The sequence below is a fragment of the Mobula birostris genome, chromosome 6 (genome assembly GCF_030028105.1).
Source record: "Mobula birostris isolate sMobBir1 chromosome 6, sMobBir1.hap1, whole genome shotgun sequence".
Lineage (NCBI taxonomy): Eukaryota > Metazoa > Chordata > Chondrichthyes > Myliobatiformes > Myliobatidae > Mobula > Mobula birostris.
In genome coordinates this window covers 114,828,140-114,844,836 of record NC_092375.1, presented here as the reverse complement: position 1 = coordinate 114,844,836, position 16,697 = coordinate 114,828,140, and the positions used below count along the sequence as shown (strand labels likewise).

General features: G+C 45.1%; 1 protein-coding gene across 1 annotated transcript in view; it reads right to left on the bottom strand.

The window, feature by feature from the left end:
- Positions 1-16,213, bottom strand: part of LOC140199280 (glial fibrillary acidic protein-like) — a 65,804-nt gene extending 49,591 nt beyond the window's left edge. The window contains exons 1-2 of the mRNA XM_072261073.1: positions 15,704-16,213; positions 4,551-4,611 (exon numbers count right to left, since the gene is read on the bottom strand). Coding sequence (XP_072117174.1) covers positions 4,551-4,611; positions 15,704-16,032 — 390 coding nt within the window. The 5' untranslated portion in view covers positions 16,033-16,213. The remainder of the gene's footprint in view (positions 1-4,550; positions 4,612-15,703) is intronic.
- Positions 16,214-16,697: the final 484 nt, after the last annotated feature.

Here is a 16,697-nt window from a genome sequence, read left to right as displayed (position 1 = left end):
AGACGGAATATAAGGTGTTGTTCCTTCAACCTGAGCGTGGCTTCATCTTTACAGTAGAGGAGGCCGTGGATAGACATGTCAGAATGGGAATGGGATGTGGAATTAAAATGTGTGGCCACTGGGAGATCCTGCTTTCTCTGGCGGACAGAGCGTAGGTGTTCAGCAAAGCGGTCTCCCAGTCTGCGTTGGGTCTCGCCAATATATAAAAGGCCACATCAGGAGCACCGGACGCAGTATATCACCCCAGCCGACTCACAGGTGAAGTGTCGCCTCACCTGGAAGGACTGTTTGGGGCCCTGAATGGTGGTAAGGGAGGAAGTGTAAGGGCATATGTAGCACTTGTTCCGCTTACACGGATAAGTGCCAGGAGGGAGATCAGTGGGGAGGGATGGGGGGGGGGGGGGAAACGAATGGACAAGGGAGTCGCGTAGGGAGTGATCCCTGCGGAATGCGGGGGGGGGGGGGAGGGAAAGATGTGCTTAGTGGCGGGATCCCGTTGGAGGTGGCGGAAGTTACGGAGAATAATATGTTGGACCCGGAGGCTGTGGGGTGGTAGGTGAGGACCAGGGGAACCCTATTCCTAGTGGGGTGGCGGGAAGATTGAGTGAGAGCAGATGTACGTGAAATGGGGGAGATGCGTTTAAGAGCAGAGTTGATGGTGGAGGAAGGGAAGCCCCTTTCTTTAAAAAAGGAAGACATCTCCCTCGTCCTGGAATGAAAAGCCTCATCCTGAGAGCAAATGCGGCGGAGACGGAGGAATTACGAGAAGGGGATGGCGTTTTTGCAAGAGACAGGGTGAGAAGAGGAATAGTCCAGATAGCTGTGAGAGTCAGTAGGCTTATAGTAGACATCAGTGGATAAACTGTCTCCAGAGACAGAAAGATCTAGAAAGGGGAGGGAGGTGTCAGAAATGGACCAGGTAAACTTGAGGGCAGGGTGAAAGTTGGAGGCAAAGTTAATGAAGTCAACGAGCTCTGCATGCGTGCAGGAAGCAGCGCCAATGCAGTCGTCGATGTAGCGAAGGAAAAGTGGGGGACAGATACCAGAATAGGCACGGAACATAGATTGTTCCACAAACCCAACAAAAAGGCAGGCATAGCTAGGACCCATACGGGTGCCCATAGTTACACCTTTAGTTTGGAGGAAGTGGGAGGAACCAAAGGAGAAATTATTAAGAGTAAGGACTAATTCCACTAGACAGAGCAGAGTGGTGGTAGAGGGGAACTGATTAGGTCTGGAATCCAAAAAGAAGCAGAGAGCTTTGAGACCTTCCTGATGGGGAATGGAAGTATATAGGGACTGGACATCCATGGTGAAAATAAAGCGGTGGGGGCCAGGGAACTTAAAATCATCGAAAAGTTTAAGAGCATGAGAAGTGTCACGAACATAGGTAGGAAGGGATTGAACAAGGGGGGATAAAATCGTGTCGAGGTATGCAGAAACTAGTCCGGTGGGGCAGGAGCAAGCTGAGACAATAGGTCGGCCAGGACAGGCAGGTTTGTGGATCTTGGGTAGGAGGTAGAAGCGGGAAGTGCGAGGTGTGGGAACTATAAGGTTGGTAGCAGTGGATGGGAGATCCCCAGTGGATAAAGTCGGTGATGGTGTGGGAGACAATGGCCTGGTGCTCCTTAGTGGGGTCACTATCGAAGGGTAAATAAGAGGAGGTATCCGCGAGTTGTCGCTGTGCCTCGGCAAGGTAGAGGTCAGTACGCCAGACTACAACAGCACCCCCCTTATCAGTGAGTTTAATAATAAGGTTAGGATTCGTGTGGAGGGAGTGGAGAGCAGAGCGTTCCAAAGGAGTAAGGTTGGAATGGGGACAAGGTGCGGTGAAGTCGAGACGGTTGATGTCCCATCGGCAGTTAGCGATAAAGAGATCCAGAGCAGGCAGAAGACCAGAGCGGGGTGTCCATGAAGAAGAGGAGGGTTGAAGACGGGAGAAGGGGTTGAAGACGGGAGAAGGGGTCATTGGTGGGGGTGGAAGAGTCCTTGCCGAAGAAGTAGGCTCGGAGACGGAGAAAGAAGAGTTCCACATCATGGCGAATGCGGAACTCGCTGAGGTGTGGGCGAAGGAGGACAAAGGTGAGGCCCTTACTGAGGACAGAGCGTTCTGCCTCCGACAGTTGAAGGTCGGAGGGGATGGTAAAGACCCGGCACGGATGAGAGCTGGGATCAGAGGGGGGGAGGGGGGAGGCTGGTGGTGTCAGTGGAGAGGGGAGGGTTGGGGTGAGAGGAAGATGGAGCCTCTGAGGACCCAGGAGCTGACGATGGGATCTGAAGGAGATGGGAAACTGGTCAAAGATTGGGAAAGGAGTACAACAAGGCTCATACTGTCACCCTACTTTATTTATCTAGATGCTGAGGAATGCTGGTCCAGTGGACTCAAATGTTTGAATCAAAATTGCCGCACAAAATATTAACAACCTCAGATATGCAGATGACACTACTCTCATGGCTGAAAGTGAGGAGGATCTGAGGAAGCTTCTAATCAAAGTGAAAGAAGTGCAAAACTTGGCTTGTTGCTCAATATTAAGAAAACCAAGATTATGTCGACCAGCCCTACTAACTCCGTGGTAATAAATGGAAAGGAAGTGGAAGCAGTGACAGATTTTGTCTTCCTTGGTCCAAAGATTTCTATACATGGTAACTGCAGCCACAAAATTAAACAGCGCTTACTTCTCTTCTGGGTAGGGCAACAATGGCAAATTTAGATAAAATACTGAGGAGCAGAGAGATAACATTGTCTATGGAGATCCATATAGTCAAATCTATGGCATTTCCCATTGGGAAATATGGCTGCAAGATGGACTAATTAGGAAGACTGAATACAAAAGATTCAATGTCTGAACTTGGATGCTGGAGCAAAGTGTTAAGACTTCATTGGGCAGCAAGATCCAACAAGTCAATACTTGAAGAAATGCAGCCAGACTGCTCACTACGGCTTGATTATGAGACAAAAGCTCAAATATTTTGGCCACATCCTGAGAAGACAGGATTACCTGGAGAAGACTCTCAAGTTAGGTAAAACAAGGTAAAAGAAGGAAAGGATGACAGAGGCTACAATGGACAGATAATATTAATCAGACAATGCGAATGACCTTGGGGTATCTTAGAGAGGCAGTTTCCAACAAGATGGCTTGGTGTGCAGGAGTTCATGAGGTCACGAAGAGTCGGACTCGACTTAACGACTGAACAACAAAAAGAGTTTTTCCAAGTTCAGGCAAGAATCTGATGGAAGTGGGCAAGAAGCTGTTGTTGAACCTTGACATTGCCTCTTGTGGATGTACTCAGTGGTAGTGAGAGCTATACCCATGATGGAAATGGCCAAGTCAACTGCTCTGTAGCCTCTTGCATTTCCATACATTGGATTTGTAATGCTTTCTATTGTACAGCTCTAGAAGTTTGTCAGATTCTTCAATGACATATCGAATCTCCGGGACACACTGGGCACCTCTCTTTTTCCCCCCACACTGCATCTATATGTTGGGCATAGGATAGGTCCTCAAGAGCTTGTAAAGGAGAGCAGTGATAGGGTAAGCTTTGTGAGGACATGGCACTAAAGTTGAGTGTGTGTGTAAGGTTAACGCAAAGGACAAGGAAATCATCAAGTTTAGGGTGAAGATTGGGAGAATGAGCAAGTAAGTGGCAGATGGAATATAGTGTAGAGAAGTGCATGAAAATACTAAGTAGTGAAGGGCTTAGATTGGGAGAATGAGCTAAGACATGGCAGATGGAATATAGTGTAGGGATGTGTACGATCATGCACTTTGGTAGAAGGAATAAAAATGTAGACTATTTGCTAAATGAGAAGAAAAATCCAGAAATCAGAGGTGAAAAGGGACTTGGGAGTGTTTGTGCAAGATTCCCTAAAGGTTAACTTGCATGATAAATCTGTGGTAAGGATAGAAAATACAATGTTAGCATTCATTTTGAGAGGACTAGAACATAAGAGCAAAGATGTAATGCAAGGCTTTATAAAGTACTGGTGAGGACAAACGGAGTACTGTGTGCAGTTTTGGGCCCCATTTCTAAGAAAAGATGTGCTGGTATTGAAGATGGTCCAGAGCAGGTTCACAAGAATGATTCTGGGGGTGAAAGGGTTAATAGATGAGAAGCACTTGATGGCTCTGGATCTGTGCTCGCAGGAATTTATAAGAATTTGGGCGGGGGGAGGTTCTCATTGAAACCTATCAAACATTGAAATGCCTAGAGTGGATGTGAAAAGGATGTTTCCTACAGTGAGCGAGTCAAGGGCCAGAGACAACAGCCTCACAAAAGAGGGACGTCCCTTTAGAACAGAGATAAGGAAATCCTTTTGCCAGGGAGTGGTAAATCTGTGGAATGCATTGCCATGGATGGCCAAGTCACTGAGTATTTTTAAAGTGGAGGTTAATATGTTCTTTATTATTCAGGGGACGTCAAATGTTATGAGGAGATGGCAGGAGAATGGGGATGAGAAGGATAATAAATTAACCATGAAGGATTGGCAGAGCAGACTCGATGGGCTGAGTGGCCTAATTCAGCTCCTATATATTAGAGAATGTACTTGCCTTTCTTAAATCTTCGTAATCTTTTTCAGCTTCCTTTCTTAGTTGAATTTCTTTTTCTAATCTGCAATAAGAATGAAGTTACAAAATAGTACAAGTACTGAAAATCTGAAAGAAAAATAGAAAATTTTGGAAATATTAATTAGACTACTCAGCATCAGTGGAGTTTTTTGGCTCAATGAGATTTTATCTTAACTGTAAGTCTGTTTCTCTCTTCACCAATGCTGTTTGACCTGCAAAGCATTTTCTGTTTTGTGTTTTATTTTTGTTTGTCTACATTATGTAAATTATCCATATCTAGTATTTTTAAAGAAATATATAAAATGTTACTAAAAAATATACTATATTATTTCAACATCCAAGCAAAATCAAGGTTATTGTCATAGGCATATATAGGGTGTAACGGCCAAGAAATTAGCTTTTTGCAGCAAGGCTGATCAACACTTCTACCCACTACACCACCCCACCTCTCATCCAATCACCACTACTTTATCATTTCCTATCAGAGTCTTCAACATTAATGAATACTTGGCTTCAGTATTCTCCAGTGAAAAGAACCTTGGTAATTGTGGGGATAAATTACAGCGAACTGAAATGCTTGAGCATATAGACATTTTATGAGGATGAGCTGCAGCTTTTGAAAGGTATTAACTTAAATAAGTCACCGGGACTGGACAAGACATACCCCAGGCTTCTGTGGGAAGCAAGGGAGGAGATTGCTGAGCCTCTGACAATGACCTTTGCATCATCAATAGGGACAGGAGAACTACCAGAGGATTGGAGGGTTGCAAATGTTGTTCCCTTATTCAAGAAAGGGAGTAGAGATAACACAAGAAATTATAGACCAGTAAGTCTTACTTCAATGGTAGGCAAGTTGTTGAAGATCTTGAGAGGCAGGATTTATGAGCATTTGGAGAGATAATCTGATTTGAGATAGTCAGCATGGCTTTGTCAAGGGCAGGTCGTGCCTTATGAGCTTGATTGAATTCATTGAGGATGTAGCAAAACACATTGAAGGTGGAGCAGTAGATGTAGTGTATATGGATTTCAGTAAGGCATTCAATAATGCAAGGCTTATTCAGAAAGTGCGATCCAAGGGGACCTTGCTTTCTGGATCCAGAATCGACTTGCCCACAGAAGGCAAAGGGTGGTTGTAGATGGTTCATATTCTGCATGGTGGTCAGTGACCCATGGTGTTCTGCAGGGATCTGTTCTGGGACCCCTGCACTTTGTGATTTTTATAAATGACCTGATGAGGAAGTAGAAGGGTGGGTTGGTAAGTTTGCTGATGATACAAAAGTTAGGGGTGTTGTGGAGAGTTGTAAGAAGTTACAGTGGGACATTGATAGGATGCAGAACTGGGCTGAGAGGTAGCAGAAGGAGATCAACCCAGATAAGTGTGAAGTGGTTTACTTTCATAGGTCAAGTTTGAAAACAGAATAATTTTAATGGTAAGACTTGGCAGTGTGGAGGATCAGAGAGATTTTGGGGTCTATGTCCATAGGACACTCAAAGCTGCTGCTCAGGTTGACAGTGTTGTTAAGAAGGGATATTGTATGTTGACCTTTAACCGTGGGATTGAGTTCAGGAGCCATGAGGTAATGTTACAGTTACACAAGACCTTGGTCAGACCCCTCATGGAGTGCTGTGTTCAATTCTGGTCGATTCACTGCAGGAAGGATGTGGATACTATAGAGAGTGTGCAGAAGATATTTACAAGGATGTTGCCTGGATTGGAGAGCATGCCTTATGAGAATAGGTTGAGTGAACTTGGCCTTTTCTCCTTGCAGCGATACAGGATGAGATATGTACAAGATGATGAAAGGCATAGATAGTGTGGATAGCCAAAGGCTTTTTCCCCAGGGCTTGAATGGCTAACATGAGGGGACATAATTTTAAGGTGCTTGGAAGTAGGTATGGGTGGACATCAGACAGAGTGGTGGGTGTGTGGAATGTACTGCCAGCGATGGTTGTAGAGGCGGATACAATAGGATCTTTCAAGAGATTCTTAGATAGGTACACGAAGCTTAGAAAAAAAAGTGCTATGTGGTAGGGAAATTCTAGGCAGTTTCTAGAATAGGTTACATGGTCAGCACAGCATTGCGGGCATAATGAGCTGTAGATTTCTAGGTTCTAGTCACCTATGTACAGACATTCCAGTGCCTAGCATCACTTTAAGTACATACCATTAATATAAGCTATATATTCATATATTATCATGTTCTTTATCTAATTGTGTTTTTTTGTGATGCATCAGATCTGGAATAACAATAATTTTGTTCTCTTCCACTAAAAAATCTGTAGATGATGAAAATCCAAGACAGACACAGACAGACACAATGCTGGAGGAACTCAGATGGCCAGGCAGCATCTATGGAAATGAATTCAATGTTTCAGGATGAGACCCTTCATTAGGTTTGAGGGAAGAGGGAAGATGGGGGGGGATGAAGGGAAGGAGGCTAGCTGGAAAGTGATAGGTAAAGCCAGGTGTGTGGGAAAGGTCAAGGGCTGGAGAAGGAATCTGATAGGAGAGGAGAATGGACCATGGGAGAAAGGGAAGGAGGAAGGGTCCTAGAATGAGGTGATAGGCAGGTGAAAAGGGGTAAAAGGTTTAGAGTGGGGTGGGGGATTTCTTTACCAGGACAAGAAATCACAATTCATGCCATTAGTTGGAGACTACCCAGAATACAAGGTGATGCTCCTCCATCCTGAGGGTGGCCTCAACTTGCCACACAAAGCGGCCATGGACCAATATGTCAGAACAACAATGAGAATCAGAATCAAAATGTTTGGCCACTGGCAAGTCCAGCTTGTGGAGGATGGTGCGGAGGTGCCCAATTTATGGTGGGGTTCACTAATGTAGAGGCCGCATCGAGAGCACTGGACACAATAGATGATCCCAGCAGGTTTGTAGGTGAAGTGTTGCTCAGCTGGAAGGATTATTTGGGGCCCTGAATGGAGGTGAGGGAGGTGGTGTATGGGCAGGTTTAGCACTTCAGTGACTTGCCGGGAAGGGAGTTTAGTAGGGAGGGATGAGTGAATAAAGGAATTGCAGAGGGAGTGATCCCTGCAGGAAGCAGGGATGGGGGGGGGAGGGGGGAGTTGAAAGGTAAAGCAAAGTTTAGTAGTAGGATCCCTTTTAAGATGGTGAAAGCCGTGGAGGATAATGTGTCGTTTGCAGAGGCTGATGGGGGTGGTGGGCAAGGGCAAGAGGAACTCTATCACTATTAAGGCAGCAGGAAGATGGGGAGAGCACGGATATATAGGAAATGGAGGAGATGTGGGTGAGGGAAGCAGCAACAGTAGAGGGAGATAATCCCTGTTTCTTAAAGGAGAACATTTCTGATGTCCTGGAATGGGAACATATGCGGCAGAGGTGAAGAAACTGAGAAAAGGTAATAGCATTTTTACAGGAGATAGGGTGGAAAGAGGTACAGTTGAGATAACAGTGGGAACCAGTAGGTTTGTCTCCAGAGATCAAGAAAGAGAAGGGAGGTGTGGACCAAGTGAATTTCAGGGCAGGGTGGAAGTTAGAGGCAAAATTGATAAAATTGATGAGCTCAGCATGGGCACCAATGCAGTCGTCAATGTAGCGGGAAGAGTTGGAGAGTATAACCAGGAAAGGCTTCAAACATGGGCAGTTCTATGTCACCAACAAAGAGGCAGGCATAGCTGGGATCCATGCAAGTGCCCACAGCTACCTCTCGAGTTTGGAGAAAGTGGGTGGAGCTGAAGGAAAAATTGTCCAGGGTGACGATCAGTTCTGCCACAAGAAGGGCGGCGGCGGTGGAGTGGGATTAGTTGGTTCTTTTGTCAAGAAAGCAGCAGAGGTCTTTGAGGCCTTTTTGATTGGGGGGAGATAGAGGTATATAGGGACTGTACATCCATGGTGAAGATGAGGCAGTCAGGGCCAGGAAATTTAAAGTTACTGAGGATTTTGAGGGCATGAGAAGTGTTGCAGATATGGCTGAAAAGGGACTGAACTGGATGGGGGGGGGTAGAATGGGATCAAGCTATGAGATTGGGAAGCTTTTAAAAACCAAAAGAAGACAATTAAACAAAGTTATTAAGGTTCAGATGGAAGACAAAAGTAAGCTAGCCAATAGTAACAATAAAGAGGCTACCAGAAGTTTCTTCAGATACATAAAGTGTGAAAGAGAGGCGAGAGTAGATATTGGAATGCTCAAAAATAATGCTGGAGAGGTAATAATAACAGACAATGAAATAGTGGACAAACTAAGTATTTCAGACACAAGTAGTATGGTAAAAGTTCCAGGTGTCCGGGGGAATAAAGTGTATGAAGTTACCATTACTATAGAGAAGGTTCTTGGGAAATTGAAAGGTCTGAAGTCACTTGAACCAGATGGTGCACACCCCAGGGTTCTGAAAAAGGTGGCTGAAGAATTGTGGAAGCATTATTAATTATCTTTCAAGAATAACTAGATTCTGGAATTGTTCCAGAAGACTGGAAAATTGCAAATATCACTCCATTCTTCAAGAAGTGAGAAAGGCAGAAGAAAGGAAACTATAGGCCAGTTAGTCTGACCTCAGTGGTTGGGAAGAATTTGGAGTTTATTATTAAGGATGAGGTCTCAGGGTACTTGGAGGCACATAATAAAAGAAGCCATAGTCAACATGGTTTCCACAAAGGGAAAATATTTCCTGACAAATCTATTGGAATTCTTTGAAGTAGTAACAAGCAGGATAGACAAAGAAGAATCAGTTGATGTTGTGCACTTGGATTTTGTTACATGCCTCAAGGAGATCTGGGATTTTTTTTGTGAGAATGATGTAATGGTCTTTTGGAGGTCACCTGATGTAATTTTCCCGCTGATGTGAGGTCATGTGATGACATGCGCACCACGGGTATACAAGGGTAGACCCCAGATGACGCAGTTAGTTTTTAGTTTGTAGATTTCCAGGTAGAACGTGCTGTGTCTCCGTTTCCGTTGCGTATTTGTTTTTATGATGCAGTTTCATTTTTTAAATCGGAGGGTTGCCTTCTATTGCAAGATGCAATATTATTGGACTGGAAATTTTTGCTAGATGTGCTGATTTATCCTGTTCCAGCAGTAGAAGGGAGAGTGAAGACTTTATCGAAGTACAGGACCAAAGGATTGAGAGGAGTCGGTATTGTTCGGCAGTTTAACAAAGGATCGACCTTACTCAGTCTTCGTTGAAGGAGTAGCGACCTGCATCGAGGTAACTCTTGCCAAAAGAGCAAAGAGTTCATGAAAAGGTTGGCTCTCTTTAAAAGAAATTAAGGTCAGTTGTGTTACACTGTTTATTTACTGCATCGTGAATCCTGTGGACAGAACCAGCAGAAAAGTCGCGTCTATGAAGAAATCCTTCTCCAGAGAAGTCTCTCCCAATTGAACATATAAATCTGTTGGACTTTCAAACTTACCATTTTAAAAACTATATCTGACTTTATCGCTTTAAGAACTGTTTTCGCATTTAACGCTTCAAGATCCAGTGCCGAGTGACGATTTGTTGAACGGCTGCATAACGGTTAACTTCCGGTTGAAGTTTTCATTTGTTTTTTTTATCGTTTATCCGTGTTTAATAAATGTTTGGTTGTTTTTATATAACCTGTCTCGATTGATATCCATTGTTGCCGGTTACGTAACAATTTTCAGAAGGCCTTTGACAAGCTGCCACACGAGGCTGCTCAACAAGCTATGAGCCCATGGTATTACAGGAAAGATTCTGGCATGGATAAAGCAGTGGCTGATTGGCAGGATGCAAAGAGTGAGAATAAAGGGAGCCTTTTCTGACTGGCTGCCGGCAAAAAGCAGCATTCTTCAGGGATTTGTGTTGGGACCAATTCCTTTTATTTGGATGATGAAATTGATGGCTTTGTTGCAAAGTTTGCAGATGATATGAAGATAGGTGGAGGACCAGGTAATTTGAGCAAGTAGAGAGGCACAGAAGAACATATATTAGGAGAATAGGCAACAAAAAAAGAGAAATGGAATACAGTGCAAGGTCATGCACTTTGTAGAAGAAATGCAAGGTTCACTATTTCTAAATAGAGGGAAAATAGAAAAAACTAGGTGCAAAGGGAATTGGGAGTCTTTGTGCAGCATTCCCTAAAGGTTAATTTGCAGGTTGAATCTGTGATGAGGAAGCCAAATGTAATGTCAGCATTCACTTCAAGAGGACTAGAATATAAAAGCAAGGATGTAATGTTGAAGCTTTATAAAGCACCGGTGAGGCCTCACTTGTGAGCAGGTTTGGGCCCTTTACTTAGAAAGAATTTGCTGAAACCAAACAGAGTTCAAAGGAAATTCACAAAAATGATTAAGGATTGAATGGCTTATCTTATGAAGAACTTTTGATAGCTCTGGGTGTGTATTCACTAGAATTCAGAAGAATGAGGGGGTGACCTCATCGAATGGCGAAAGGCTCTGATAGAGTGGATGCGGAGAGGATGTTTCCTATGGTGGGAGTCCAAGACCAGAGGACACAACATCAGAAGAGAGGGGCGTCCTTTTAGAACTGAGATGAGAAGGAATTCTTTACCCAGAGTGTGGTGAATCCATGGAATTCTCTGTTACAGGCAGCAGTGAAGGCCAAGTCGTTATGTATATTTAAGGCAGAGGATGATAGATTCGTGATTGGCTGGGGCAAAGACAGGAGATTAGGACTGAGAGAAAAATTGGATCAGCTAGGATGAAAGGATGGAACAGACTCAATGGGCCAAATGGCCTAATTCTGCTTCTATACCTTATGGTCTTATGGACCCAAGTTCAGTGGGGCAGGAGCAGCAGAGACAATGGGTCACCCTGGACAGTCTGGTATGTGGATATTGGGTAGGAGGTAGAAGCAATCAGTCAGAAGTTAGGGAATTATGACTTTGGTGGCAATGTATGGGAGTTTTCCGCAGTTGATGAGGTCAGTGATGGTTAAGGAGACAGTTTTCTGATCCTCTGGAGTGGGGTCCTCTTTAAGGGGTAGGTATGAAGTGGTGTCTGAGAGTTGCTGCTTGGCCTCAGCAAGGTAGAGGTTAGTGCACCATACTCCAAACCATCCCCTTTGTCTCCAGGTTTGATGGTAAGGTCGGGATTGGTGTGGAGAGGACAGAGGGCAGTGCATTCAGAGGGGGTAAGGTTGGAGAAGAGAGAAGGCCTGAATAGACAATAGGTGCAGGAGTAGGGCATTTGGCCCTTCGAGCCAGCACCGCCATTCACTGTGATCATGGCTGATCATCCACAGTCAGTACACCGTTCTTGCCTTCTCCCCATATCCCTTGACTCCACTATCATTAAAAGCTCTATCTAACTCTTTCTTGAAAGCATCCAGAGAATTGGCCTCCACTACCTTCTGAGGCAGAGCATTCTACAGATCCACAACTCTCTGGGTGAAAAAGTTTTTCCTCAACTCCGTTCTAACTGGCCTACCCCTTATTCTCAAATTGTGGCATCTGGTTCTGGACTCACCCAACATTGGGAATATGTTTCCTGCCTCTAGCGTGTCCAATCCCTTAATAATCTTATATGTTTCAATCAGATCCCCTCTCATCCTTATAAATTCCAGTGTATACAAGCCCAGTCGCTCCAATCTTTCAACATATGACAGTCCCGCCATCCAGGGAATTAACCTTGTGAACCTCCGCTGCACTCCCTCAATAGCAAGAATGTCCTTCCTCAAATTTGGAGACCAAAACTGTACACAATACTCCAGGTGTGGTCTCACCAGGGCACTGTACAACTGCAGAAGGACCTCTTTGCTCCTATACCCAACTCCCCTTGTTGTGAAGGCCAACATGCCATTAGCTTTCTTCACTGCCTGCTGTACCTGCATGCTTACTTTCAGTGACTGGTGAACAAGGACACCAAGATCTCGTTGTACTTCCCCTTTTCCTAACTTGACACTATTCAAATAGTAATCTGCCTTCCTGTTCTTGCCACCAAAGTGGATAACCTCACACTTATCCATATTAAACTGCATCTACCATGCATCTGCCCACTCACCCAACCTGTCTAAGTCATCCTGCATTATCTCAACATCCTCCGCACATTTCACACTGCCACCCAGCATTGTCTCATCTGCAAATTTGCTAATGTTACTTTTAATCCCTTCAACTAAATCATTAATGTATATTGTAAATAGCTGCGGTCCCAGCACCAAGCCTTGCGGTACCCCACTAGTCACCACCTGCCATTCTTAAAGGGACCTGTTAATCCCCACTCTTTGTTTCCTGTCTGCCAACCAATTTACGATCCATGTCAGTACCCTACCCCCAATACCATGTGCTCTAATTTTACCCACTAATCTCTTATGTGGGACCTTATCAAAGGCTTTCTGAAAGTCCAGGTACACTACATCCACTGGCTCTCCCTTGTCCATTTTTATAGTTACATCCTCAAAAACTTCCAGAAGATTAGTCAAGCATGACTTCCGCTTTGTAAATCAATGCTGACTCGGACCGATCCTGTTACTGCTATCCAAATGTGCCGCTATTTCATCCTTTATAATTGGTTCCAGCATCTTCCCCACCACTGATGTCAGGTTAACTGGTCTATAATTCCCTGCTTTCTCTCTCCCTCCTTTCTTAAAAAGTGGGATAACATTAGTTACCCTCCAGTCCTCAGGAATTGATCCTGAATCTATAGAACATTGGAAAATAATTACCAATGCATCCATGATTTCTAGAGCCACCTCCTTAAGTACCCTGGGGTGCAGACCATCAGGCCCTAGGGATTTATCAGCCTTCAGTCCCATCAGTCTATCCAACACCATTTTCTGTCTAATGTGAATCTCCTTCAGTTCCTCCGTTACCTAGGTCCTCCGGCCACTATTACATCTGGGAGATTGTTTCTGTCTTCCCTAGTGAAGACAGATTCAAAGTACCTATTCAACTCGTTTGCCATTTCCTTGTTCCCCATAATAAATTCACCCATTTCTGTCTTCAAGGGCCCAACTTTAACAAATTTTTTCCTTTTCACATACCTAAAGCAGCTTTTACTATCCTCCTTTATATTATTGGCCAGCTTACCTTCATACCTCATCTCCCCCCGCCCCCCACTGCCTTTTTTAGTTATCTTCTGTTGCTCCTTAAAAGGGAATGAGGAAAGGTGCAGCTGACTCGTACCGTTTCCTCGCAGCCCGGTAGTTGGGGATCGCTACTCTAATCCTTCTTTCTAACTCAACCACCATTCCCAGTAATATCCTTAAACCTTTCCTACATCCTTTCCAGCTTAATGATATCCTTATTATAACTAGGTGAACAGAACTGCCTGCAATACTCTCAGTGCGGTCTCACCAATCACTTATATACAGGTTGTCCAACTTGTACTCAACATAATGATTGATGAAGATAACATGCCAAAAGCCTTTACTGGCCTGCCTACCTTTGCTGCCACACTGTTCCTATTTTAAGTGACCTTACCAAGAGCTTGCTGAAGTCCATCTACCCTCCTCCATACCCTTTATCACCTCTTCATGAAGATCAAATTTCTGATACTCAAATTTCCTAGGCAGAAAGCCATGCTGACTATTCTTAATTGGTCCTTGCCTTTCCAAATGCTGTGAGAGATCCCATTCAGTAACTTCCCCAACACTGCTGTTAGGCTCACTGGCCTGTACTTCCCCAACTTGTTCTTGCATCCATTATCAAATAAAAGCACTGCATTAGCATCCTCCAGTCTTCTGTATCTTCTTAATGGCTAAAGCCGAAGGAGGTGCATAGAGGTGATAGGGGTGCCAAGATAAGAGGCATTGAGCAAGTAGACAGTCAGAGACTTATTCCAAGAGTGGAAATGGCAAATACAAGATGGCATAATTTTAAGTTGATTGAAGGTAAGTATTGGGGGGGGGGGCAAGAGTCAGAGTAAGTGTTTTCTTTTTGAAGTCCTGGAGTGGTTGTTGGTGGTAGAGGAAGATACATTAGGGGCATTTAAGAAATTTTTCAACAGGCACATAGATGAGACAAAAAAAAAATGAAGAGCTATGCAGGAGGGAAGAGTTAGATTGACCTTAGAGTACTTTATACATGGTTAACAGGCTAGTAGGTTAACAGATCAGTGTAACATTGTGAGCCAAAGAACCTGTACTATGCTGTAGTGTTCTGTTCTAGTTATTTGGAGAATAATTGCAAAAAAAGCTGCAAACACAGTCTTTGTCCTCAAAACACCAAACTAACACACAAGTGCAGCAGGTAATGGAAAAGAAAGTTTGTTTTTCCAAAGAGCCTGAAACATGAAATTAGGGAAGTCTTACTGCAACTGTTCAAGGCACTGCTGAAAAAGCATCTCAGGTAACGCATCTTTGCCAATGAGAAACACATTAAGTAAACGCTCCCATATCCCAAACTCTTTCAGCTGTGTCTTGAGAGGTTCACCAAAAGCACCCGTCAGGCAGCCTGCAACATTATGGCTGTGATCAATGTGATTTAACAGAATACAAGATGAATAAATAAAGGTACCTTCCAGACCACTGAAAGTGATGGACATAAATGCTAACCTGATAATCAGAAACAAGGAAGACAATGAACAGTTCACAACATTTTGCATGGGGATTGGTTTAAGGCATGTAGTTAAAAATCAGCAGTTACAATTTGAAGTTGGTAACAGGGTGAGATTGGAGTTAGGATTAATGTTTGGAGGTGGTGGAAGACTGAGGTCAGGGTCAAAGGTCAGTTATAGTTATTGTAATATGGTACAGAAGCAGATCCTCAGTCCGATTCCTCTATGCCAACCAAGGTTCCCAGCCAATCTAATCCTATTTGCTTAGGTTTTGGCCAATAACCTTCCATGCCTTTTCTATGCATACAGCCCATCCAAGTGTCTTTTATTTTACCTTCTTCTGGCAGCTTGCTCCATAGACCAAATTGCCTCTCAGATCCCTCTCAAATCTTCCCTCGTCACGTTAAACCTCAGCTTCTCCCCCACAACCTCATGTAAACCCTCTCTACGGTCATCCCACCCTTTTATCTCCTACACCTAGGAACAATTAATGAAAGTTATATACTTCTAGAAGGTCCCCACCCCGAGCCTCCAACATTTCAAGGAATGATGTCTTCAAAGAAGTTTTACGAAGTCGCGCCCCCTCTCCATCGCTTCAAATAATGAAGGCCCAGCCTGGCCAGCCCCTCCCTATATCCAGGCTCAGTTTGATGAGAGTTGAGGGGGAAATGAAAGCGATGTCCTCACCTTTTCTTGTATTTCTCCTTGTCTGCCTTGAGGCAGTTGAGCTCCTTCTGCTGCTCCTCCAGCCGGCACTTGAGGTCGTTCCTCGCCTTCTGGAAGATGGCCTCGGAGCGGCCAGGTTGGTCCTTCTCGGCGTTGCTGAGCTCGGCCAGCAGCTCCTTGTTGCGGCGCAAAAGGCAGAGGACAGTGCTGTTGATGTATTTGGCGAAGCGGTCGTTGAGGTCCTTGAAGCGCTCCTTGCCCTCCTCAAGGCCATCGTGGAGCTCCTTCTCCAACTGTTCGCCGGTGCGGTCGGGGTAGGTGGCGACGGCCCGCTGGCAGGACTGGTGCATGTCTGAGCCGGGGTGAAGCCCTTCCTCCGGGATCGGGGCTGATCTGGCGTTAAGAGGCGAGGGCGAGCAGCAGGACTCGGTACAAACACCCGCTCACACACTCACCACACCGCACACTGACCGGTATCGACAGCGGCCGTTTATTTCCGTCGGTTAAACGCTGACGCCACAATTGCCCTTTCTTCCCGGCCCCGCCCACCCCGTCCCGTTCAACGGTAAACAGGCCCCGCGCGCCCAACTGACGGCCACGCTCCCCAGGCGCGAGGGCACCGCGTGGCGCCCCACCTTCCCCGAGGGCGCATGCGCACACCAGAACTCGGTGCCGGAGGAGAGCTGCGGTTCAGTTGGAAATAAAAATAAGAGTCGACGTTTCGTGCGTGAAACAGCGACTATTTATTCCTTTATATGAATGCTGCCTAACCTACTGAGTTCCTCCAACATTTTGTGTTTGTGTGTTGCTCTGGATTTCCAGCATCTACAAAAATATCTGTTGTTTTCAACCCGGTCCCCCTCTCCCGCCAGCAGGTGAAGTGAGAACTCCTGCGCACGCGCACGTCACCACTGACGGCCTCTTCTCGCGCCGGCGCGGGAAGCGAGCTCACACCCTGCGCACGCGCACATCGCTCCTCTCCCGCGCCATTGCTTTACCCGTCAAATAGATGAGT